Source organism: Indicator indicator, chromosome Z, assembly GCF_027791375.1.
Source record: "Indicator indicator isolate 239-I01 chromosome Z, UM_Iind_1.1, whole genome shotgun sequence".
Lineage (NCBI taxonomy): Eukaryota > Metazoa > Chordata > Aves > Piciformes > Indicatoridae > Indicator > Indicator indicator.
This window is the reverse complement of record NC_072053.1, coordinates 45,791,498-45,816,980: the sequence shown is the minus strand read 5'-3', so window position 1 is coordinate 45,816,980 and position 25,483 is coordinate 45,791,498. Positions and strand designations below refer to the sequence as shown.

The 25,483-nt window shown below is 39.1% G+C and overlaps 1 protein-coding gene across 5 annotated transcripts in view; it reads left to right on the top strand.

Annotated features, from left to right (window-relative positions):
- Nucleotides 1–25,041, top strand: part of TJP2 (tight junction protein 2) — a 54,111-nt gene extending 29,070 nt beyond the window's left edge. For 2 of the 5 annotated variants that reach the window (XM_054397930.1, XM_054397931.1), the window contains exons 3-23: nt 1,548–1,672; nt 5,572–5,674; nt 6,327–6,903; nt 8,832–8,935; nt 9,088–9,241; nt 10,511–10,619; nt 10,727–10,866; nt 11,373–11,439; nt 13,452–13,602; nt 14,368–14,476; nt 15,175–15,385; nt 16,636–16,823; nt 17,847–17,942; nt 18,050–18,129; nt 19,730–19,940; nt 20,295–20,395; nt 20,784–20,996; nt 21,352–21,462; nt 22,416–22,757; nt 23,167–23,252; nt 24,144–25,041. In XM_054397930.1, the coding sequence (XP_054253905.1) occupies nt 1,548–1,672; nt 5,572–5,674; nt 6,327–6,903; nt 8,832–8,935; nt 9,088–9,241; nt 10,511–10,619; nt 10,727–10,866; nt 11,373–11,439; nt 13,452–13,602; nt 14,368–14,476; nt 15,175–15,385; nt 16,636–16,823; nt 17,847–17,942; nt 18,050–18,129; nt 19,730–19,940; nt 20,295–20,395; nt 20,784–20,996; nt 21,352–21,462; nt 22,416–22,757; nt 23,167–23,252; nt 24,144–24,312 (3,447 nt within the window). In that variant the 3' untranslated portion in view covers nt 24,313–25,041. The remainder of the gene's footprint in view (nt 1–1,547; nt 1,673–5,571; nt 5,675–6,326; nt 6,904–8,831; nt 8,936–9,087; nt 9,242–10,510; nt 10,620–10,726; nt 10,867–11,372; nt 11,440–13,451; nt 13,603–14,367; nt 14,477–15,174; nt 15,386–16,635; nt 16,824–17,846; nt 17,943–18,049; nt 18,130–19,729; nt 19,941–20,294; nt 20,396–20,783; nt 20,997–21,351; nt 21,463–22,415; nt 22,758–23,166; nt 23,253–24,143) is intronic. The other 3 variants (XM_054397934.1, XM_054397932.1, XM_054397933.1) reach the window with 3 other exon arrangements.
- Nucleotides 25,042–25,483: the final 442 nt, after the last annotated feature.

The following is a 25,483-nucleotide window of genomic DNA, read 5'->3' as shown; positions in this document are numbered from 1 at the left end:
AATGTAGAATCTAGCTGAAATCTGTCATCATCAGAATTTCCAACATACTTAAAGTCCAACATGGACTTTAGATGTGACTTAAACAAATTACTCTAAGAAGAGCAGAAGTATCTCATTATACAGAGTCCTTTTGAGTTAAAAAAAGTAGCTCACTTGATCTTGAGATCTCTAAGGACTAGGCTTCCACACCATGGTACAGGATGTGTGCTTTGTCAGTGGTAGTGGTCTGGTCTTCCCAGCTGTTCTCATGATATGGGCCCAGTGAGCAGCCTGTATTGTGTGTTTGTTTATGTGTTCTGCAAAGAACTCAACTTGATGACCCAAGGTAAAATAGTGATCTTTCATACACAGCCTGTTTCATGTGCTGAGTTACAGAATCACAGAATATTTGGGTTGGAAGGGACCTCCAGATGTCATGTCCAGAAGCAGACTTTTATTCCTGTAATTTCCAGCTTTTCAGATCTTGACTATTGTGTAAATGTATGTTAGTTTTTTCTTTGCCTCAGAGATAGGCTTATGCTATTGAAGTGATAAAGGGCTTAACTGCACCAGCCACTAACAATGAATTTTACTATTGTTTTGCCTTGAAGCATCAAACTGTTTCCTATAAAATAAAGGTGCAGCAAGTAAAGCGTTTTTTTCCCTCCTTGAAGAAATAACCACTCAATATCGGCTTTAGTGGAGCATAGGCTGGCATTTGGTGAATTACACAGTATGAGTTGGGGAAAAGCACCACTTCAATTTGATGTATTACTTTGCCACTATATGAAAACATCTTGTTTAAATGTAGCATAATTTGAATTTTATAGCGATGGGAGGTGTATGTTAAACAGCTGATAAAATTAAACCTGTATGTTCAACAAATTGTGTGGTTGTCTGCAGTTCAGATATGTGGTAACCATTTTGAGGTCTGCTGTTATAGATATGCTTCCTTTGCACTCCATTGTTCCCCTGATCTTATGAATGCCATCTTAGGGCATAGTTCTGTGATAACTGGTTTGACATAAATTGCATGTATAAAATAGATGATTGTGAGAGAGGATAATTGTAGAGAATTCGCAAGTTTGCTGCTTGCTTTTTGTACTCAGTCACAATTTTGTTTAGTTTGATCAAGGAGTAAATAGCTATTGTGAACTAGGTATCAGTCATAGTGAAGATGACATTCTGGAAAAGCTGTTCCAGTTTTCCAAGCACCACTAACAAAACAAATTTATCTAACAATAAATTTGATATGAATAGCCAGTGAGATGGTGAAGCAAAATTCAGGCTAAATTAGCAAGTCTTCTGTTTAATTACTAATCATCATAAGGCTGGAGACTGAGGTTTTGGAATACAGAACATGTCACCTTGTTGCATGAATTTCTCAACCCATTCTTTTTTAAATCTAGAGATGCTGTGTATTTCTGCAACTCTCCATCTGCAGCTGTCATATTTGAAATAATGTCTAGGTAGCATGCCATCACAGGAATATTCATGATACTCTTTGTTCTCCTTGTCAAAATTCCTGTGGTTGGGATTGAGTTTTGTTGTTTGTTTTTATTTTAAAGGATTCAAAAAGAGGATTTGGAATTGCAGTTTCTGGTGGCAGAGATAATCCTCATTTTGAAAATGGTGAAACATCGATAGTCATTTCAGATGTTCTCCCAGGTGGCCCAGCAGATGGATTACTTCAGTAAGCAATTTCTTACTTCTGAGACTGGCATGGAAGGGACAAACAATATAATAAGCAAACTCCCTTTGGAACTGTTTCTGTTTGCTGTTTTGTAAGAAACTAAATTTCGGTGCTGTGGAAAAGCTTTTATACTTGTTTCTCAAGATTCCATCTCTCTTAAAGAAACAGTAGAAATACTTAGCATCTTAAAAACATCCTTCCTGTTTTTCCTCTAGGTAACACATTTAGTGATCAGTCATTAGTTTTCAAGAGAATGGCTTAAGTCAGCCCAAAGAAGGCTAAGACATCAGCAATAATAGAGGGGGAAAAAAAGAAATTAAAATACTGCTAAATATTTCTTTTATATTTGATAGCAAAAAATATGGAAACAAAGTCTTTCTGTAGTCCTCCTGGTAATATCTCCTTGGCAAGGCAGCATATTGCAGACAAGTAATTTTAAATCTGTAGGCATGGATAAATAGTTTCTAGCCCACTGCTGATTTTTTTTTTTTTTTTTCCCCCATCCGTTGACCTGGAATACCTGATGAAGACTAGACAATTTGGAAGTATGACAAAGGTGTGCAGTAATAGTAGTTCAAAAGAGTAGATTCTGGCCTTTCTGTCATATATCTTTGATAATGTAAGGAAAGAGCTGACATGGGAGTAGTTATTGAAGGACTCAATAAAAGGATTCTTGTGAAGCAGGTAACAAACCATTTTCAATGTAAACATATCTGGACTTAGTAAAGCATTTAACAATGTCTCTCACAGCAGCCTCTTGGTGAAATGCTGCTCATGGCTTGGATGGGTGGATGCTTCACAGAGTAAAAAAAACTGGCTGGATGGCCAGGCCCAAAGAGTGGCGTTGAATGGAGTTAAATCCAGCTGGCAGCCAGTCACAAGTGGTGTTCCCCAGGGCTCAGCATTGGGGCCAGTTCTCTTAAATACCTTTACAAGTGATCTGGACAAGGGTATAGGGTGCATTCTGAGTAAGTTTGCAGATGACACTAAGCTTGGAAGGAGCAGAGATCTGCTTGAGAGTAGAAAGGCTTTACAGAGGGTCCTGGACTGACTGGATTGGCTGAAGCCAACTCTGTAACACTGAACAAGGCTAAATACTGGGTCCTGCACTTGGGTCACAGCAACCCCATGCAGCACTACACGCTTGGGGCAGAGTGGCTGGAAGCCTGCCTAGTAGAGAAAGACCTCAGGGTGTTGATCAGCAGCCAGCTGAACATGAGCCAGCAGTGTGCGTAGGTGGCCAAGAAGGCCAACAGCATCCTGGCCTGCGTTGGGAACACTGTGGCCAGCAGAACCAGAAAAGTGATCATGCTCTTGTGCTCGGCACTGGTGAGGCCACACCTCAAATACTGGATTTTTGGCCACCTTGGTACAAGAAAGACATTTGAGGTGCTCGAGCAGGTCCAGAGAAAGGCAATAAAGCTGGTGAAGAATTTGAAGAAGACTTAGGAGAAGTGGCTGAGCGAATTGGGATCATTTCATCTGGAGAAGAGGAGGCTGAGGGGAGACCTTCTCACTCTCTATAGTAACCTGAAAGAAGGTTGCAGCGAGACAGTAGTTGGTCTCTTCTCCCTAGTAACAGGTGATAGGACAAGAGAAAGTGGTCTCAAGTTGTGCCAAGGGAGGTTTAGCCTGGATATTAGAAAAAATTTATTCACTGAAAGGGTTATCCAACACTGGGATAGGGTCGCCAGGGAGGTGGTTGAATCCCCATCACTGGAGGTGTTTAAAAAACACATAGATGTGGTGATAAGGGATGTGGTTTACATAAAGGTTGGATTTAAGGATCACAAAGGTCTTTTCCAACCAGAATGATCCTGTGATTCTGTCCAAAGCCTTTGCTTTGTAGCAGTGATCTGTACACACACCACCATTATCCATCCTGTTCCATAATCACAGGGTTAGGGGATAAAATTGTGTCCACAAATTACATGGGATTCTATATAAATCGATGGTGACAAGACAATACCACGCAATTTGGGTACCTTCAGACAAAACATGTTCTGAAGAAAACTGAATGCAAAACCTTTCCTCCAACAGACCAAGTGTGCTGGTTTGAGGCCAGTCAGAACATCTCTTGCCCCGAAAGGGACAAAAGAATGACACATGCAAACGGATTGGAGAGTGATGGAAAAGTTTAAATGGAAAAGCGATTGGTGAAAATACAGAAAAAAAAAAAAACTACACAGCATAGTGGCAAAGAACATCCCAAAGCATACAGAGTCCCCTACATAGTACCCAGAGGTTTCCCAATCCTTCCCTCCTCCCACTTGAGGGTCTACCCAATCCCTCAGGGCTCTTCCTTCCCCCCCATTCCCGCTGCTAGGCAAGTCTCAGGCTGGCCAGGTCTGAGACTGCCCCCCCCCCCCTCCATTCTCCTCCTGGCATTAGGCCTAGTCAGCCCTAAGAGGCCTGAGATACCCCCCCGGCATTAGCCGATAAGAGAGGACATCTCCCATGGGAGTGGAGAGGGAAGAAAGAGGAAGAGAATGACTCTGCAGATGGCTTTATAGGGCGCAGGATTTATGGGTAGAAATACACCATTTCCTGTGTCCACCCCTATTGGATGAGCACCCAGGACATCAGAGGTGTATCTCATGCAGCAGTGGCAGGGGGCACCCAGCCCAAACTGCCACACCAAGGAATAAAGACCTAATCTTCAGACTGGGGGAATTAGAGTCCCGCAAACATTTTTAGGATGAAGTGAGCATAGAGGGGAGCTCTTGATGTAGTATTACAATATAAGTTTGATACCGTCTTTGGATATGTGGACCATGAAAAGAGCTATTTTACTGCTCACATAAAGCCTGCATGAAACTGACACCAGAATATAACATTGCTGTTCTGGCATACTCATTCGTATGGCATACTAAACTGGAAGGGTATGAAGCAAAGAAATCATTCAAGAGTCAGAGAAATTCTTTACAAAGAGAGGCTTATAGTATGTAATCTTGTTTTTTAAAAAGAAGATTGTGATGTGACTTGAACACACTAAAGAGAAAATACCTGGTACTACAGAGTTCTTTTGTCTATCAGAAATCGGCATAGTAACCAGTAGCTGGTTAAGGTAGTGCCCTGACTGTAACATTGGTAATTGACCAGTCAATGGAATAAACTAATAAACTAAAAGTGGTAGATTTTTTTTTTTTCCACTTTAGGTTTGTTTGTATTTTGTTTGGGTTTTTTCCCAATCTCTGACACTTTTTGTGCTGGAATGCTGTTCTGTCATGTGTTATGGGGCTCCTTCTGGGGCTGACCGAGTTAAATCTTACTCGTCTATATGACATGCAGAAGGTCTGAACAGACTAATTAATAATTTCTTTTGGCCTTTGTTTTAGGGCAGGGAGGACTATTTGCATAATGTTTTTTGGTTGGGTTTTCTTTTCCCTGCAATCATCTTTCTTCAGAGTAGATGGAACCTGAACACCAGTCTTTCAAAAATGTCTGCTAGAGTGGTACTTAGCAAGATTTGTCTGAATACTGCTATGGGTGCATCAAATTGAAGCTCTTCTGAAAAATCTATGTTGTTGTGAAAAAAAAAAAAACTAGCAAGAGTTGTGAAAGACTAGGAGTTCTGAAAGAACTAAGGAAAAAAAATAAGAACAGACGTTCTAATGAGCATTCCTACATCTTTTCAAAACAAAAATCTTTTTCCACTTTATGGCAAGGTACCTAACCTGGACATAGTAGCTATATAAAGATAGGTACTGCTACTCAAAGTCGAGTTTTTAGACATACTGAAAGCTTCTTCTGGTATTCAGGTACTGTAACGTAAAACACAGATTTGAGGCAAAGGTGTCTGCTTGAAGTCATTGAAATCCAAGAAAAGAAAGAAATTTTGTTCCAAAGTTTTCATAAAGAGTCCTCTTAATTTTTTTTCCCCCCCTCCCCTCTTTCAGAGAAAATGACCGGGTGATCATAGTTAACGGGACCCCAATGGAAAATGTTCCACATTCTTTTGCAGTTCAACAGCTTAGGAAAAGTGGAAAAGTGGCCACCATTGTAAGTAAATTACAAATGTATTCACTCTGCAGTGGTATGTACCTGTATAAGCAGCAAAGGTTTTGGGTTTCTTCTGTGAAATGTACAACAAATGCATAAAGCAAACCAAGCCTTTACCCAATAGGATGTACAAAGTAAATACAAAAAGCAAAGGCATAATCTCTGTGTGCAAATAGACAGAAATTTAAATATCAGTGTCACAGAGTTATCCTGCTTAAAAACCTGGAAATAAAATGTATATACTCAGTCTTTAATTTTAGTGAACTAGTGGAAGCTGCAAAAAACAAACTTATGCAGGGCAAATGATATCCTGCATACACAGACTTTGCCCAAGAATTTGCTGTCCAGATTGGCTTGTTTTAGGAGACACCTACAACTTCGTCTTTTGGGGGCTTTTTACGTTTTTTCTAAAATCATCTAGAAAAAAGAAATTCATCACTCACACTCTTGCAGAAATAAAAAAATGTGGGTATTGATCTGATTTTTTTAAAACATTTTTTAAAATTCCGCTGGTTTTTATTCTCTGAATTAGTAAATATAACTTTTGTGGGTTTTCTCCAACCTGTGTTTGATGTGTAAAGAATATTAATGCTTCATTTCAATTTCTGACCATTAGAGGCTGTTTTTGTTTGTTTCATGTTGCACTGAATAGGTAGTGAAAAGACCAAGGAAAGTGCAGGCTGCTGTGCTGAAGAGAAGCCCCTCTCTTGACTATGAAGACAGAGCTTTAGATGTACTGGATGACCATGCAGAATTTGATGGCAAGAGTGCTCGAAGTGGCTATAGCGACAGAAGCTGGCATAGTGGTAATGGAGGGCGCAGCCAAAGCTGGGGAAACAGCCTGGATCAGAGCTACAGAGATGAACAAGACAGAGGGCGAAACCGAAGCAGAGACCGTGATAAGGGACACAGCTACAGCCGTGACCGGAGCCGTGGTAGGAGCGTTGACAGAAGCTTGGATCGAGATTATAGAAGAGATCAGAGCAGGGGAAGGAGCATCGACCGGGATGGCTATGAGCAGAATTACAGAGGAGACTACAGCCCACCCAGTTATAGTCATAGATCTCAACCTGATCCTAGATATGAGAGGGAAGTGAGGAGTCGAAGTCGGGATAGGCTTCATTCCCGAAGTCCTTCACCTGAAATATACCATCAACATGAGTACATAGGCCCTCAGGATCAGAACGGGCCAATCAGTGTTCTCTTAACAAAAGGCAGACATAACGAAGGTAGGTGTAGTAGAACAGGAAAGAAACTGACTTTTAATGGCACATGTAATTTTGACCAGGGAGGGAGAGGAACTGAATATTTTCCGCTTTTAAAGGGTGAATGTCAAGTTTTCTAGCTGATTGCTTAACTTTTTCTTTCATTCCTTCTGGCTGATTTGCAGTGCATTTTATTCCAGCACCTTGAGCTTTTAACAGCAAACTGTTCACCTATATCATTTCAGTCTTTTCAAGCCACTCTATCATTTGATTTTCTATTTTCTCTGCCCTATTCTTCTGTTTCTGGTGGGAAACATAGATCTGATCATGATTAAGATTACACTTGCTGCATGTACAAAAGGCTCAGCTACAAAAGGGTGCAGCGTAGACTCTGCATTTAACTTCTTCCCTTCAGTGTAATTAAATTATAGTTCCAAGGATTGTTTACATCTGAATACTTAAGAATATAGTTAAAGCAATAGCTGAAACAGCCTTGCTTTGGGTATTCAAGTACGTAAATTAAAGCCAGAAGCCTTATCCTTCATGTTCAGTGAAATAAAAACTTTTGCATTGCAAATACCTGAGATTGAGCTGTGCATTCTTTTCTGTTTAGGTTGGGGTTTTTTGCATGTAGTGGTTTGTTTGTGGGGGTTTTGACGGTTGTTGGGTTTTTTCGTGTCTGCTCTGTTGCAATTTGTAAGAATGTTCTGCTCACGTAAGCTTTGTATGCAGGAGCTAACCTCTTTCTTTCCACTGACTCTGGCAATGATCCCTTTCTCTTCTCCTCCTTCTTTCCCTGAATATAATGTTTCTACTTGTAAAGATAATGCAGATAGGTATACAGAGAAAGATAAATGTAAGATGTCTTTAAGTTTTTTGTGTAATTTGGTAGTAATTTGGTAACAATTTCTGCCAGGCTTGCTTAAATTTGTTTTTTAAAGCAGAGAGCTATTTCTTTCCTGTTGTTCTATGCTGTGAATTTTTTAAGAGTCTTGCCATTCTTTTTAAGTAGTAAATATTCTGATCCAAGTAACTTGGATCAAAGAGGAGGGGAAAGTGGAAGGCAAATAAAAAAGTTCTTTGCTTGAAACTACTAAAATACTTACCTGGGTACAGATAGGACAGGGTCAGCATGCGGCAACTGGTACCCCGTCTCTTCTATTAGTGCTTTTGGACTCTTTTGCTTTGCCATGCAAAAAGTGTTACAGAGAAAGAATCTAGTCCAGGATGTTACAAACATCTCCAGAACAAAGGCATTGTTTTTGCTGTTGAAGGTGCAGAATAATCATCCCTCTGTATTTGGTTTTGGACTGCTGTTTGTTCTTACTGTGGTGACAGCACAGAAAAATGACAGTTATCTTAAGTGGGTTTACTGGGCTTGTGTTTTCCTTTTTCTTTTCTCTTGGTGTAATGAAATGTGCAGAACCTTCAGTTTTGGGCGCCTCACTACACTGGACATAGTGAAGGGTCTAGAAAACATGTCTGAGGAGGAGAGGCTGAGGGAGCTGGGGGTTTTTGGTCTGGCGAAGAGAAGGCTGAGGGGAGGCCTTATTGCTCTCTGAAAGGAGGTTGTAGTGAGGTGGGGGTTGATCTCTTCTCTCTAGTATCAGGTGATAGGATGAGATGAAATGGCCTGAAACTGTGCCACAGGAGGTTTGGGTTGGATATTAGGAGGAATTTATTTATGGAAAGAGTAGTCAAGCATTGGAATAGATTGCTCAGGGAGTTGGTGGAGTCATTGTTCCTGTAGGTGTTTAAGAAGCATGTAGACATGTAACTTCAGGATGAGGTTTTAATGGCCATGGTGGTGTTAGGTCCATGTTTGGACTCAGTGGTCTTAGAGATCTTCTCCAACCAAATCAATTCTATGATTCTGTGTATACTGTGTAGTTTTTAAAACATGCCCACTCGCTCATCTTCTAAGGCACAATGGATTATTTTTTTGATTGCAGAATATGGTCTCCGGCTTGGAAGTCAGATCTTCATAAAAGAAATGACCTGTACTGGTCTAGCAACCAAAGATGGCAATCTTCATGAAGGAGATATCATTCTCAAGGTCTGTTCTGGTTATACTGATAGCAGTTTAACTAGCACTTTGTTGCAGTGGTTACTCTGGAGTAAGTTGTGTTATAGTAATGTTCACTATTAAGCTTGAGCACAATATGGACTTGTTTACTTATAGTACTGTTGTTTCCTTTTTATGTTCAGATCAATGGTACAGTGACAGAAAACATGTCTTTAGCTGATGCCCGAAAATTGATTGAGAAATCACGGGGGAAACTTCAGTTGGTTGTCCTCAGGGACAGAAAGCAGACACTGCTCAACATTCCTTCATTGAATGACAGTGACTCAGAAATGGATGGTAAGGTTTAATTTGAATAAATAGTTCTGGATGCTGTGTGGGGAAGGAATGAAGCTTATAGCGTTTTGCTTTGGTAGCAAAACTCTGTTCTTCTTTGGAAAACAAAACAAAATGACAAACCCAAAACAACAACCAAAAAATAAAAAACCCAAAACATCAATAACAGGAAAAAAAACCCTGCCCCTTCCTTCCCCACCATATAATAAAATAAACTAATACAAATAAACCTAAGTAAAAGCCAATTCAGCATCAAGCCCACTTCCTTTAGGTGAAAGAAGAATTTCCTTGTAATTCATATAATTGCATTTTGGGCAGGAGCAGAGATAGAAGCAGCAGTGTTGGTCTGGCAAAATCAATTGTAATTCTCAGAACAAGCAAGTCAGTTGCTTTAACAAAAAACTTCAGTTTCAAAGGCAAGTAGGTTGGACTGGTCTCCTTCTGAATGTATTAACATTCATGACAACATTCAATAGGAGAGAAGGCGTGTCAGGAAATTAAGTGTGCATGGACAACTGCCCTGAGAGGTTGTGGAGTCTCCTCTGGAGACTTTCAAAACCTGCCTGGATGTGTTCCAGCATAACCTGATGTAGATGTACCCGCATTATCAATGGGATTGGATTAGGTTATCTCCAAAGGTCCCTTCCAACCCCTACCATTCTGTGATTCTGTAACTGGTTACTATTTCCAGTATCCAACTTGCACAAATGATGTCTCACTGTGTACGAGCTGTATCTCTTAACATAATCTTGCTTTGGGAAGGGCTCAGGATGTTTAGGGGAGCAGGATGTTGCATTTAGCATAAGTTATTTATGTCTCAGATGTCAGAATAAAGGGAGCAGCTTTTTGTAGATTTTACTGTGAAGGCTGATATACAGTTAAAGTCTGAGAGCTACTCTGTTTCCTTTGTAACTGAAAAAGCAATGACAGGAGGACTGTTAATGTGAAAGTAGTCTTCTGTGGGAACCTCTGTGAGACCTCAAAGGCTGGTAACACTAGTTAATGAGTCTATGATATACTCAAACTAGTTGTGTGATGTATGTGGCCTAAAGGTTATGTGAAACCTTCCTGTATTTCAGGGGGGTAAGGAGGTAGAAGCACTAAAAGGCAGACAACACTTTTTAAACCCTTGCCAAATCCATCTTGGAATGGAAATAGACTTAATAGTTCAGTGTATCTTTTATGTGAAAGCTTGGTAAATAAACATGGTGATCAAATGCACAGATAATTTAAACAAATCCTGCATTTCTTATTTTGCTTCTTTCTTTTCAGACATTTCTGAAATAGAGTCAAACAGATCTTTGTCCCCTCAAGATGACAGAGTACATCATTCTGATTTAGATTCACATTCATCCAATGAAAAGCTGAAAGAGAAATCAAAGTAAGGCCTGGTCTTTTCCAGTCACTCTTTCTAGAGCTTGTCAAAGAAATTCTTAAAATATGTGGCATTCTTATCTGATTTCACCACACTTTTCTTTTTTCTTTTAGTGCAAAAGATGATCCATCCAGTAAAATGTCCAGGATAGGAGCAATGCCTACACCATTCAAATCCACTGGTGACATTGCTACTCCTGCTGTTACAGTTGTAGACACAAACAAAGAACTGAAGTACCAAGATGACGCAGCAGGTCAGAGTTTGATTTTTTTGGTGCCTTTTTTTTTCTTTTTTTCCTTTCGTCCTGGCCACAGAACACCTACTCTCCCAGTCATGCTGTCATGTCTAGTATGCTCTTTATGTCAACCCCATCCTGACATATCTTTGCTTTGTTTTGCAAAGAGAGAAAAAATAACCTGAGATTGTTTGAAGGTAGCTCCTTATTGGAATTACCATCTAAATAAGTAGTACTCTTCTAGACCCTATCTCCCTGTGTAGCCAAGTGAAGCTATTCCTGAAGTCTCATCTGGATTGCCTGACAGAACTGTGTGTCCCTATCTTGATCTTCTTGTTCTTTTTCAATGATTCAAAAAAAAAAAAAAAAGAAATAAATCAGTTGTAGTCAGAGATGCTTGATATTTAAACCTGTTACTAATCCTTGCTATGGAGGAGTTTGATTACTATCTAATAGCTAAAAATTGCTGCCATTTATAACTTTTTTAATAGTTTAGTAACTTCTATTGGCCTTTTTACATGCAGTGTCTCAACCAAAAGCAGTTACAAGAACGATTCTTAAACCCAGCCCTGAAGATGAAGCAATATATGGGTAAGGCAGCACTTGCCAAATTCTTTCACACTTGGTATTCTTCCAGTGACCTGCACCCAGTTCTTGGTTGCATGGGTTTCAAGGGGTTTTGCCCATTTGTAGCAATATCCCTTTATATCTTAATGACAAAGGGAGATGGCATGGCTTCCTACTGACCATACTTGACTTAAAACTTGCATTTAGAAATTTGCCTTGTACCTGAAAGGTATAGAACTCCCTGTACTTCTGGGCTTGCACTGAAACACACTCAATGGTGTATTGTCGTGTATTTATTCTGCCCTATTCGGCACTTTGAAATTGTTTTTGGAGCACTATATCCATTCTGGGGCTTCCCAGGACAAGAGAGACCTTGACACACGGGTGCAAGTCTAGGGAGTCAGTGACTGCAGTATGTGACACTTGGGAACAAACTGATAAAGCTGTATTTGTTAAGGAGAAAAGAGGAGCAAAGGGACATCTCATTGCTGTCTGCAGTGACCTAATGGATAGTGCGATATACAGAAAACAGCCATACTCCTCTCAGAGAGGTAGAGTAGTAGGTGAAGAGCAAGGGACACAAACTGGAACATAGGAAATTCTGACTTGATATAAGGAAGCCTTTTATTATGAGAATAGTTAACCACAGGAACAGTTTTTCCCTTGTTGATGGTGGTAACTCAGTCACTGGAGATAACTTGAAAACATAAATGGTCATGACTCTGAGCAGCTGGCTTTGAGCAGAGGGCCTCTGTAACCGTTGCAGTTCTATGGAAAAGTGTTTTTATGCCTCTTTTGTTATTTCATATGTACACAAAAGACAACCCTCCCCTCCTCCACAACATTAAGATACAAAGAAATTTACTTTGTCAACAAGTTTGATGCAAGACAAGGCCAAACGTGTCTTTCTGTATGAGCTGGAAATTCAGTACAGGAGTTTTTGTCTTCGTCAAATGAAGCCTGCGCAGCCCATATTGCAGTTTTAGTCTCTGCTTAGAAATGAAAAAAATGTTGCTTCCCAAGTGTATTTTTGTGGTTGGTGAGTGTTTTTTGTTATTTTTGTAAGTGGTCAATGGAATCTGGTACTGCCGATTCTTTAACAATGAAGATACTACAAGCTGCAAACTGTATTACTAGACAGCTTACGTGTTTTGAGAGTTTTCAGATGCAGAAATTGAAAGGACAGGAGCACTGAGGTTGTAAGAAGGACTCTAAAGGTTTGGAATATTTTCTGTAGCTTGGAGTGCTTTCTCAAGTGGAGTCAGAGAACTTGGTTGGATTCTGAAAATGTTGTCATTGATGTGCAAATTAATCAAGTGATTATTTTGGTGAAGAGGAATTTATAATACAGGCTTAGGGTATTACTGAGAAAGCTGTAACAGATAAGTACTGTCCTCTGTGTTGGAAGGTCACTCAGGCATACAGCTTTTCTGGCAGCAAAAGCTGAACCTAGCCCAATAACCTCTCCCACTGTAAGATGAAAGGACTAATTGTTAACATACCAATAGAATACACTTGAAAATATTTCTCATTCAAAAAAAAAAAATACCAAAACCAAACACTTTGAAAACTTCTAACAATCGTGTTAAACTTCCGAGAAAACAGATCTGAGTTTACCTTAGAGGACAGTTCTCATGTGTATGTAGGAAAAAATAATCAGTATAATTACTTATGGCTCAGGCCTTTTTCACCAAAAAAAACAGCTACTCAGCTGAGAGACAATCCAATTGGCAGGAAAGTATTTTGGTACTTGAAAAACAGGGAGCTGTTTCCCAGCTTTGTCAAGTCTGTGTGCGCCACTCTGTTGCTCTTGCCAATTCTCACTCGCTCTGAAAAGTGCAAATTCTCTCCTTCCTTCCGTCACTGAGGAGTTACCTGGGTAAAGATAGCATATAATAGTGAAAGAGAGAGAATAAGAAGATTATTAACATGACCTTGTTGAAAGACTGGCTTTTTTTTTTTTTCTCTTAATACCTGTTACTGCCATATGCCTAACTTCTGCACTTGCTTCCTTTTTATGCCTATGAATTTTGTAGTCCTAATACAAAAATGGTAAGATTCAAGAAAGGGGACAGTGTGGGTCTGCGACTGGCTGGCGGAAACGATGTAGGGATATTCATTGCTGGAATCCAAGAAGGCACTTCAGCTGATCAAGAAGGACTGCAGGAAGGCGATCAGATTCTTAAGGTACTCCTGTGTCCCTGAAACGCAAATCACTTTTGTATTTTTTTTTTTTGTTTGCTGCGCAGTGGAAATATGAAAGGAATCATGATCTTACAAAGTCAAGTTACTGCTTTGGAAGGACCTTGCTGAAATGAGTTTTTGAAGAAATGTGTATCAATCTTCAGCTTGTTTAGTATTCTGTGGAAGGGATAGGTAGCAGAAATACTAATCAAGAAAAATACCTGAGGATAGGAGAATACAGTTTCTGTACGATGTTTCTTCCTAGTCTTAGAGGGAGAAAGACTGAGGCCAGGATATTTTTCTTCTTTCATATGTGTCCAGTTTCCTTGGGTAACAGTGACCAGTTTCTGCATTATATCTCTATGCCATTTTGTCCTCTTAGAATCTCCTTTTTTTACATGAAAAGTCTAATAAGAGGATAATGCAATTTTCTAACTGTTTTCTTATGTGATAGCCTTGATTTTCAAGGCCTTTGCAGCCTGTTAAAGTAGAAGCAACAATCTAGCAGTGCACATCCAGGACCTTGTTATTTCAAAAAGATTAATGCCAGTGGCATTAATGACAACAGACACCTATATTGACATAAAAATCCCAAAAGTATAGTACAGGAAGACAACAGTTAAGATTTTTTTTTTAATATAAAACAAAAATCTTCACTTGTACATGTTATTGTTGATTTTTCAAGTGTTGATTTTTTTAAAGTTTTTTTTTTTTTAAATATGTGTTTATTTGGGGGTGTTGGGGTTGTTTTGGGTGTTTTTTCTATAGGTAAACACTCAAGACTTCAGAGGCATTGTTCGGGAAGATGCTGTTCTGTATCTCTTAGAAATTCCTAAAGGTGAAACAGTGACAATTTTGGCTCAAAGCAAATACGAAGGTAGGCACTTTAAAGAAAACATGAGTAATTCCACAAATCCTTTAAGATCTGTTTTGTCAGTAAACCCACACAATCTCTCTTGTGCTTATTCCTGATAACATTTTAGTTCCTTATTTTTCAGTTGTTTAGATGATAGCTGTATTCCATACCACAAGGGTGATACAGATGTGCATGTGTGATGTATTCTTTAGACCACTTCTCCATCTCTTTCATTATTATTGAATAGTATTTCTTCTTAATCCTGAAGAGTGGCAATGTACTGCTTGTTCCTTCTGCTTTTCTGTCTGTAGCAGCTGGCCCAAGAACTGCCATGAGCATGCCTTTCTGTTGTGCCTTGGCAGTCATGAGGGTTCAATTAGACAACAGCAAATGGACTGTTTTATTGATGAACAGCTAAGGAGCAAGCAAAGCCTCTTGCTTTCCTGTTGGAGACACAGCCTGCTGAAATACTGAATTACTGTAGTTGCCTTATGCTTCGGGAAGATGCAAGTACCTCCTTCCCTCAGAGTTGTGTAGGCTGTGTACACAAGTATAGAAGTCTTGATAATATGTGCGTAGGGCAGTGGATGTGCAGATTGCTGGTTTTGTGTCTTTTTGAGTGGAGAGGAAGAATTTCAGAACTTTTCTCTAGAATAGCCACTTAATCTTTCTTTCAAATGTATAAAAAAATATAAACTAAAAAGGAGTTCCTGTTTTAGTCTACAGAGATATCATGGCCTGTGGAAGAGGTGATTCATTCTTCATCAGAAGCCACTTCGAGTGTGAAAAAGAGTCACCACAGAGCTTAGCATTCACCAGAGGGGAGATCTTTAGAGTAGTTGATACACTGTATGATGGCAAACTGGGAAACTGGCTGGCTGTGAGAATTGGAAATGAACTGGAAAAGGGCCTCATTCCAAATAAGAGCAGGTAAAGTGGAATTCTTAGAAGTAAGAATTTGTTTTTGTCTTCGAAATTATTTTTGCTTCCTTTGCTATACCTTCCTTCCCTGTTTTACCTCCTTACAAGTGTGAATTGTTTTGTCTTTACTTTCACAATTGTGCCTGTAAAACCGCAGATTGCAGAACCATTGTGTGAAGAGAGGATGGTATTACCTACGTACTAGATCTGGTATTTGCAACACAGACCTAGAGCTCCTATCTCATCAATCAACTAAACTTTGACTACTAGCTGCTTCATTTTCTTTTCTAGAAAAATGGGTGGAGTGTTATGGGTTTGGGTTTATTTTTTTTTTAATTTCCCATTCTCCTCCCCTGCCGTCAGCAACCCAATCAAACCAACGAACCAACCAGACAAACAAAAACCCAAATAATCAAGCAAATAAACAAAAAACTACATGTGAGGAAGCTCATGGCTGTGTGCAAGAATACTCTGATGATTAATCTTTTAGAAGAACAGTGCTTGAAATTCTTTAGTATATTCTTAATGAAAATGTTTCAAGAATTTATTCCAAGGCTAATAATATTTATTCATAGCTGTAGTCCTTACTTTTATGTGAAATATGGAGTGAAACATAACTACTTTTTTGCTTAAATATGCTTTCCTTGTCCAAATGCACATGAGGTAATAAGTATTCAAATGTGTGCAATGCATACAAGCGTTAAAATTGATTGGCAAAAATATCAGGATACTTTTAGACTGTAGCGTGTAAGTTCTCCAGCATAGTTGTAATTTTAAGATGGAGGGAAAAAAAATCACAATTGCACCTACTTATTATGTGACTGCTGCCTACATCCTGGTTAGTACATTCTGTTATCCTTGTTAATTGATCTGACCAGACCAGTGTAGGGACTTAAATTAAGAGGCCTAATGGAGAAAAGAACAGTACCAGCAATCTCCTAGTCCTTCAGTTCTGAGTTGCACTGCCTCACCACCTCTTTCCAGTTACATTCTTTTATTTCTGCTTTTGTGAGTTACTAGTTTAAGACCTTAGGCCTCACTCCTGCCCAGAAATCTTGTATCAGTGGTGAGTCAGAGCATCCGTTTACTCCAGAACAAAAGAACGTGGACTTCTCTATTCTTTCTTCCACTCGTGGCTGTCTATCTGTACAGCTGTAAATTAGCTGCTGCAAATTCAAAATCCTTTGTTATTCAGTGAAAACACCTTTGCCCTCTTTCACTATTTCTGTACAAATGAACTCTGTGTTTTCTCTTGTCAGAGCTGAGCAGATGGCCAGTGTTCAAAATGCCCAAAAAGATGGCTCAAGTGATAGGGCAGACTTCTGGAGAACACGTGGCCAGCGATCTGGAGTGAAGAAGAATCTGAGGAAGAGTCGTGAAGATCTGGCAGCAATTGTGTCTGTGGGCACAAAATTCCCAGCCTATGAGCGAGTTCAGTTGCGTGAGGGTGAGTGAGTTTGTTGTGAGCCAGCTGCCTGTTTATTTCTGGCTGCTTTAGCATCCAAATGTTTAGTCAGCTGAGTAAGTGTTTCAAACAACCTAGCTTTGATTTTAAATTTTAGCAATAGGAAGGGATGAGATTTTGCTTTGCAATTTTCTGCATGCTGTTAACTCAGAAAAAACATGGTTTGTTTCTAAACCACTGCTGTTCTCCTTTGCCTCCAAGTTAGGTTTAAAACTAAAAAAGGAAGAAACAAATGAGGTTTTCTTATTTCCTTAGCTTCTCCTTGGCTAGCTCTGAGAGTACAATCTCTGCCTGAGATCAATCACAATCTTTAGCTTGCTTGTAAATGCTGCTTCAACATTACCTTGGGAGCAAATAAACCCCAAGTATTTTTTCAACAGATTGTCCATGTGTGGTCAGGATTGATGTGGTCCATGACTCTAACTGTATTAGTAGTGATGTTGAGCAAGTCAGGGTAATTTTCTGGGTATTCACCCAGAATCTTTTTTGTGGAACAAAACAACTTGTAGCAAGCATTTTAAGTGAGCTCCCAGATTTCAATATGAAGGCTGAGCAATAGAATGGTATTCCCCTATTAACTTTATGACTTAAATTTGCACTTTTTATGGCATAAGCATAACAGAATCTTGCATTCCTTGCCTTTTTCAAACTGCCCCATCACTGGTTTAGCATTTCTATCTTTATTTACACAAAATCCGCGGACTCAAGGGTTGTGTTATTTTGCTGCATGGAAAGATTATTAAGATCTGAACATTTTCAGAATGTATAATCCTGAAAACATTTTACATTCAGAATGAAGAAGCCAAGCAATCTCCTTGCTTTCTCAGCTGATAAAAATAGTGCTGTGTTTGAGGTACGCTGTTGCATAAACCTTTGAGAAAAAAGTAAAAATATATCTTCAGCTTGCTCATAACCTTATATAGTAATTGAGGATCTTGTCTGTGTCACTTACCTATCAAACCAGTCTTACCAGACTTACCTTTTCTTCAAATGATTTTCTTTCAGCTGGTTTTAAGAGACCTGTGGTGATATTTGGCCCTATTGCAGATGTTGCTATGGAGAAGTTGTCAAATGATTTGCCTCACCTGTACCAGACAGCAAGTAAGTTGTTCTCCTAGCTTGCTTATCATCCATAACTGAAAGAATGGATAATTTAATAATCACAGCTGCCCAGCCACTCTAAATAAGCTACAATGTTGTCTTTGCAGAGACAGAACCCAGAGACGCAGGTTCAGAGAAGTCAACTGGGGTAGTGCGCTTGAACACTGTGAAGCAAATCATTGAGCAGGTAAAACGTTTCTCTGAAAATTTCTTATACTCCAAGTCATGCTGTTAGATTTGTTTGATTCTAAAATTTTCAGAATCCTCAAATCTTCACCTATTTCTGCAGTAAGCAGACCTGGCTTAATGATAGGGCTGTTCTGAAACCGTTCAAAAACAATTTTTATCATTTTGATAGCTCTCTCTCCCTTCAAGCGGGAAGGAGAACCTGATATTAGAAATGGAAGTTCTCCTTAATCCATTCTAAATCTGAACAGAGAGGCATTCTGTGTTTTACTGTATGCTTTCTGAATTTGTCATGGAGGCTTTACTGTCATGCAGTGATCTGCTTGCTCTTACTGTCATCAGAAGAAAGACATTTTAGATTGCATCGACAGATTACTGCTGTTGAACTAACAAGAATTGACTGTGGTAACTAAGTTGCAACCACTAAGATTACATTAACTCTTTATATAATACTGTTTAGAGAGCACATAAATGTAGGTGATAATCAAGAAGCATAAAAAACTTGGGCAAAAAAGTATACTCAGTAAATTATTGTCCTCAGCCAAATAAAATGAGTGTGCCAGAGGGGTTAGAATGTCACACAGAAATGTGTTCAAAGCTCAGGTGCCACTGAAGCACACATTTGAAATCTCATTCATCTTTGCACTAGAAGTGGCTAAGAAGAAATACATTTAATGAAAAAAAGTGAGATTTGCCTCAGCTAGTAAGTATAGATAAAAGCTCACACAGGACCCAGAATAGTTGTGGTAGGGGCAGGTAGAGAGAAAAGCTGGTTAGCTTCCACCACCTATTTAACAATAAAAAAAAAGCTGGAATAACTGCATTTAATGTAACATGAGAGTGTGGTGGATTGAAAATTCCCCCCCAACATTAAATTTCCCAGACCAGCTCACATGAAAGTAAATGAAGCTATATTTACAAGCAAAACTACAATCTACAGTGGAATGCAATGAATATGTACAAATATACAATATTTACAGGTATTTACAACTGATAAGCAGCACAAGAACCCCCAGGGGAGTTGCAAAAACTTCTCCACTCCATGTTCTCTCCTTACCCCCCTGTACACAAAGAGACAAGAGAAAAAGAGCGGGGAGTTGTTAATACCAGTCACAACAAAGCAGTGCAACCAAGATCAAGCAGAAGCAAGTTAGTCTCTCCCAGAGCAAAGAAGCAAAAAGAGAGAGAAATTGTTTTTGTACAACTAGTTTAAGTCCATTGTCTCTCCAATGGAATCGTTTAGAGTTATCATTATTTTCCTTTTTACAACCAATAGTGATTTACTTACATTTTAACACTTTCTTTTCAAGATCTGTGGAAAATTTTAAAGGCATAGCCTAAAACTACCACAGCGTGTTAGTTAGCAGAAGTGTGTGGACATTCAAGCAAAAGCTGTTCAGAAAAATGGAGCTAAAAAAAAAAAGAGGCTGCCTATTGTGGCTTCTGAATGTGATATAACTGTTGGGGGAAAAAAAATCCATCAGGTTGTGGCGTTATTTGGAGAAAAATACCCTGGTTTTCCTAGGCTGCCCACCTCTAGGTTCCAACCACTTCCTCTTGTTCTCCACAAGCAGCAGACTGACTGGGCTTTTTATTAACAGGACAAACATGCTCTGCTGGATGTGACTCCTAAGGCAGTGGACCTGCTAAATTATACCCAGTGGTTTCCAATTGTGGTCTTCTTTAACCCAGACAGTAAACAGGGTGTGAAAACAATGAGACAAAGGCTATGTTCCACATCTAACAAGAGCTCAAGAAAACTCTATGAGCAAGCAAACAAACTGAAGAAAACTTGTTCCCACCTTTTTACAGGTAAGGAAGAATGTGTCTAACGTGCTTACCAAGAGAGTAGTGGATGTGAAGGTATGGTCAAGAGCAATCCCTTCCTTGACTTTTTTTTTTTTTTTCAAAGTTCCTGGTTCTGCCAATTTCTTATACAAAAAGAGTTGTGAGTTGGCCTACCATCATTAAAAGATAAGTGATTTAATAAGCCTGATGAGTACACAAATAATAAAAGTGCCATGCCTCTGTCAGTGATCTAAATGAAACAGCTGTTTAACATTCTCACGTAACTAAAAAAAAACCTTTAAGTGTCAAAGACTGGGCAAAGGATGGCTTTGTATTTGCTGTGTGCATAATATACACTTCTTCCTTCGCTTTTTACAGCCACCATCAATTTGAATTCAGCCAACGACAGCTGGTATGGCAGTCTGAAAGATACAATTCAGCAGCAGCAAGGGGAAGCAGTATGGGTATCAGAAGGAAAGGTAGGTAGTCGCTCCATACTGTACGAAGCTATACAGATGTCTCAAGACATCTCTTGCCAATAAAAATTGTTATAAATTTTGTTTGCCAGTGCTGGATAGATTAGACAAGTAGTCAGTTGGTGTCTTTGGTGTCGTCTTGGTAACAAAAAATTACTTTTTATTGTTGTTTCCATTATACTTTGATTTCATCACTAGTGCTGTGGTTAGGGAATAATGGAGAGGAGGATAAGTTCTTACAAGGGCTTCACTTTATGGTTCTACATTAAAGATTTTTCAGTTCTCCAAAGTAATTTTTAAGGAGTTGCTTGGTGTGACATTGACACCTAACTAGATCTTAATTCGTATATATTTAATATTTGTTCCTGAATTCTTTCTGACTTTTCTCTAGATGGATGGCATGGAAGATGATGCAGATGATCGTATGTCTTACCTTACTGCAATGGGTGCTGACTATTTGAGTTGTGACAGTAGGCTGATCAGTGACCTAGAAGATACAGACGGAGAAGGAGGTGCATACACTGACAATGAACTTGATGAGCCCTTGGATGAACCAAGGATTTCATCTGTTAGCCGGTCTTCTGAACCTGTGCATCATGAGGAGGTGAGGTGGTTGGATTTTCATCAGGACTATACTTTGGCCTTTCTGAAAGCTCTGCATGTACTGCTTAAAAATGAAATATCGTTAAGCAGTTGCTCTATCTTACCTCTGATAGTGTTTCAGAATTACATTGTATAGAGCAACAATAATAATAATAGCTCTGCTTTTCTGCCTAACACTAAAGGTTTCCTGATGATGTCTCATCACCTTGAGCATTGCAGTTACATTTGCAGTGATTGTTGTCAGGCTGCTGATGGTCATTTGACTCCTGGTTACTGTTCCCAAAATAGAAAACTTGAGAGAGAAGAAAACAAATACTGAATTACTGCAGTGATTTTTATCTCTTATTTTATTTCAGGGTTTAAAAAAATTTAGTCCAGAACCAAGGACTCAGTTGAGAAAAGCTGGTAGCAGAGAGATCCTTAGAGAACCAAGTCCACCTCCAGCATTCAAGCCTGAGCCACCTAAGGTAAACTTGTAGAAACAAATCTAAATATATAGTACCTCCTTTTGGAAAGCTCTCCAGGGTAGCACATTGGATGTGGCAATAGGAGTGTTTAGAGATGAAAAAACATTGTCATTTGTGGAGAGAAGGAATGGCTGAATGTGTTGCATGGTCAGGCTGAGGAAAACTTAAAAGGATAACAGTTCTCTTCAAATACATGTCATCTTTGCGTGGAGTAAGAAGGTAGACTCCTTTTTGTGTCTGCTAACTTATGGAAAGTCACTCATTTCAGCAAGAATAAATGTAGGCTAATCATCAGGAAAAGTATATCTGATGGGAATTGCTGTAAGGCATAAACCCAGAATCTACCACCTCCAGAATCAGTCTTCATCACTAGAAAGTGATGTTAACTGTTTACTCAAACCTGGCTCAGGGATAATGCAGGGGAAATAATTACGATGTTTGGACAGCAAATTCCATTTTTGCAGTTCCTGATTTCCCCTAACCCCAGAGTTGTGATGATATATGTACTCGCATTCTACACGTATTCAAAATAGATTCAGGTTTGACTTGACAATAGAGATTGGGCAGAGTATGGCATCTGTGGAAAAAATGAAGATGGAATAGGAAAGAGTTTTGTGTCCTGTGCACTTCCAAACTCCTATTAGTGATATTCTAGATTAGGTAACACTGACAAATTATTTGGGAGGTCATTTTCCTCTGTGCCATCTCCTAACACATATTGTAGTTCTGGTAATACTTAACAGATGGGACAAAAAGCTTTTAAGCATGCTAGTCCTCTTTAGGCTGGTGTATAGTGTATAAGAGAATGGCCAAAATGTTGCAGCAGTTCAGATGCATTTCAAGTGTTACTTCAAATAACGATTGACACTGTTAGATTTCAGGCTAAAGCCTTCATTTGAAATTAAAAAAGTAAGTTGTTGATATAAACTTATTTGCATGTTTTATACTTACAGGGAAAGTTACAAAATAAAGAGGATCTCTATGACTTCCCCAAGAACTATGACTCCAAATCAAGTAGCATTGCTGTCACCAGTGAGATTTCAACTGTATCAGCTAAACCAGCACCACCACCAGTTTCTCTGAAACCTGCATTTGGACGTCCCATCCTGAGAAACTCTCAGCCATCAGTACCACCTGCAGAGGAGGAGGAGGAGGAGGCCAAGCTGGAAGAGGAGGGAAGTGAACAAGAAAGTACTCCAAAATCTGTACTGAGGAAAGTAAAAATATTTGAGGAGATGGATCATAAGGCCAGGATGCAAAGAATGCAAGAGCTACAGGAGGCCCAGAATGCCAGGGTACGAAGAGAAGCATTCTTCCCTTGTTCTGCTTTCCAGCATATAGAACAGCCTGCATCCTGAAAATGAGAAGCATGCCTTTGGATGGTGTTGCTTCTGGTGGGAGAAGTTTGGGAAACCACACATGCCACTGTGTGGCTTTGGATGTAGTAAGAGGATGTGTTTTAAAGGCTTCCTATTGTAACTAAAGAAAGCTGTCTTCTCAAAGTCCTTTTGTTCATCCATTGTTTTGATGTGCGATTTGAATTATTACTCTAGCAAAAGATTATATAATTGTAAGAATGTAAGATCAGTTATCACTTTGTGCTTTAATTGTTTCAGATGTAGCTGTATCCTTCTAGATCTATTGTCTAGCGTCCCTGATGAATAGACTAACACAACAGTTATTTTCTCCTACTTTGTTTTAAAGCTTGAAATAGCCCAGAAGCATCCAGATATTTATGCTGTTCCTGTCAAAACACAGAAGTCAGAACAGAGCTGGCCCCAGCCTATGAGGTAAGGTTTATCCAGTTTAAAGCATTTTGTCATTACTTTAGCAGGAGGAAAACCAGTCTTGCCAGCTTTTATTAATACAAATATTCCTGCCTTGATAAATTGCTTTGTTGTGCCTCAAAGATTACTGTAAATGTGGGGCAAAATTTCAGAGAACTCTTCTTGGTTTTCAGGATTTTTTTTTCTTTCAGCTCATTTATAATATTTCAGTTACCTAGGAGGAAATAATTTCACTGAGATACACTGATTTCACTGAGTTTTGTACAACATGGATTGCGAAAGTCACAGCTTTTGAAACCGAGGAAATGCTCTTCTTCAGCAGATTTTATTTCAGTGCATCTACTTAGTGTCACACTAAATGTGTATATAAAGCAAATGTGCATAAAAAGCAAATGTGCTCACTTTTAAGGGTAAGGGCCCTACTGAGAGCCTTGAGTAAGGAGAGGAGTCTGTCAGTTGAAGAAATGTCATGTGAGCAGTCTTCAGGCTTCGAGACAAGAAACTAGGGATGCACAAGAAGCAGAAAGAGTCTGGTGCAAATTGAGGAAAATATCAGATGGCATAGCAGCAGTGGCTAAGGAACTTGGCTCAGAGAATGAAGTGCCATGAAGCTCTTTATGTGTGGTTGTATATGAGAATGTTTAAAAATTTTAAATTTGGCATTATTCCAGGTAGTTTGTGTAGATCCAGTGTGAAGACCACCCTTCAGCTTAATGGAAATAAGATGCCACTCCAGACAGACTTACCATGCCCATGCAGGTGTTTATGGGTTTGTTCCATGTGGCTTTCTAGGTTTTACATGGCCACAAAACCAGTAACAACTAAAATTATTTTTCAGCTTTTCTGAATGGAAGTAAACACCTCTCTCTCTATTTCCCTGTCTTGTTGTATTAACTCCAGACCTCCAGAACCCCAGAAAGCTCCTCTTAGACCTTACCTAGAAAACCGTGGCAGTTTTGGCAGCGATGCAGAGGAGGAGGAAGAGTACCGTCGTCAGCTGTCAGACCACTCTAAGAAGGGATATTACGGACAACCATCCAGATACAGAGACACAGAATTGTAGGCTTGCCTAGTATGTGCGTGTATAATGCTCTTTTGAGGTTTCTTTCTTCACAGCCAAGTGGTGAAGTAGTTAGTCTTGAAAAGCTGTATTTTTCTTAGGGGTGGTGTTAGAGGGTGCCCTGCTCGACTTAGACATATCTATACGCTGGAACTGGAAGAGTTCGTTATTGGGGATATTTTTTGTTAGTAACTAAGAGAATAAATCACTATTGCCTGAATGCTGTTGCCTGTTTTATAAGGACCAAATCCTAAATGTTTTTGTTAATTCTTGGTATTTTAATATTTTAACATAACCCCCCTTTTTTCCCTTTTATTAATGCTGCCTTTTTGGACCGTTCTGCTGTGTTGTGCAACTATGATCCCAGAGATATACTTTTTAATGCAACAGAATTAAATTTGAAAGTGTATTTGAAAAACTGTAAGTGCCTTTAACAAGAAACATCTTACACTCTTTGAGATTTGATACTTGGTGCAGAGCCGTAACACACTAAAAGGGGATTGACTTTTACCTATCTTTCTTTTTATCAGTTTCATGGTAATGATTTCCCTTGCATGTTATTTTTCTAAGCCCACAGACGCATATGCACTATTTCATAAATACTGACTGTACGTAATAAAGATGTGATTGATTGGGTTGTTGGAAAACACCAAGATGTGCTTAAACAGATAAAATGATGTAGACATTCAGTCACATATTAAAATTTACGGACTGCAAATAATAAAGGATATATTCTAGACAAACTGTGTATCTTGCTTTTTCATTTGAACAGTATAAGTCTTCTCAAGTCTCTGACTTTCATGGATAAAATTGCAGCAGCACATTGTTCAGTTCAGGGTCTCGTCTCCTTCTGTTCAAGTAATGGGGAAACATCACCATGACTGCTGAAGATGCTTCTCAGTGCTCTGACCATAACTTGAAAATTTGTTGTGGTGTAAAAGAAAACTGATGCAGAATTTTGGACTTCCTGCAAGAGACATGCCTTTTTAGATATTCATTTCTGCTACCTGATTCCTGCTCTTTATCCTTAATTCTCCTATTAAAAATAAAAATTGTTGAAAAGGTCATAGGAAAATTTATTTTTACTTACGTGATGGAGAAGATGGTTGTCTAACGCTCTCTTAAAACATGACAGGTAGAATTTTCTTCTTTAGTACCACAACTCTTCAAATGA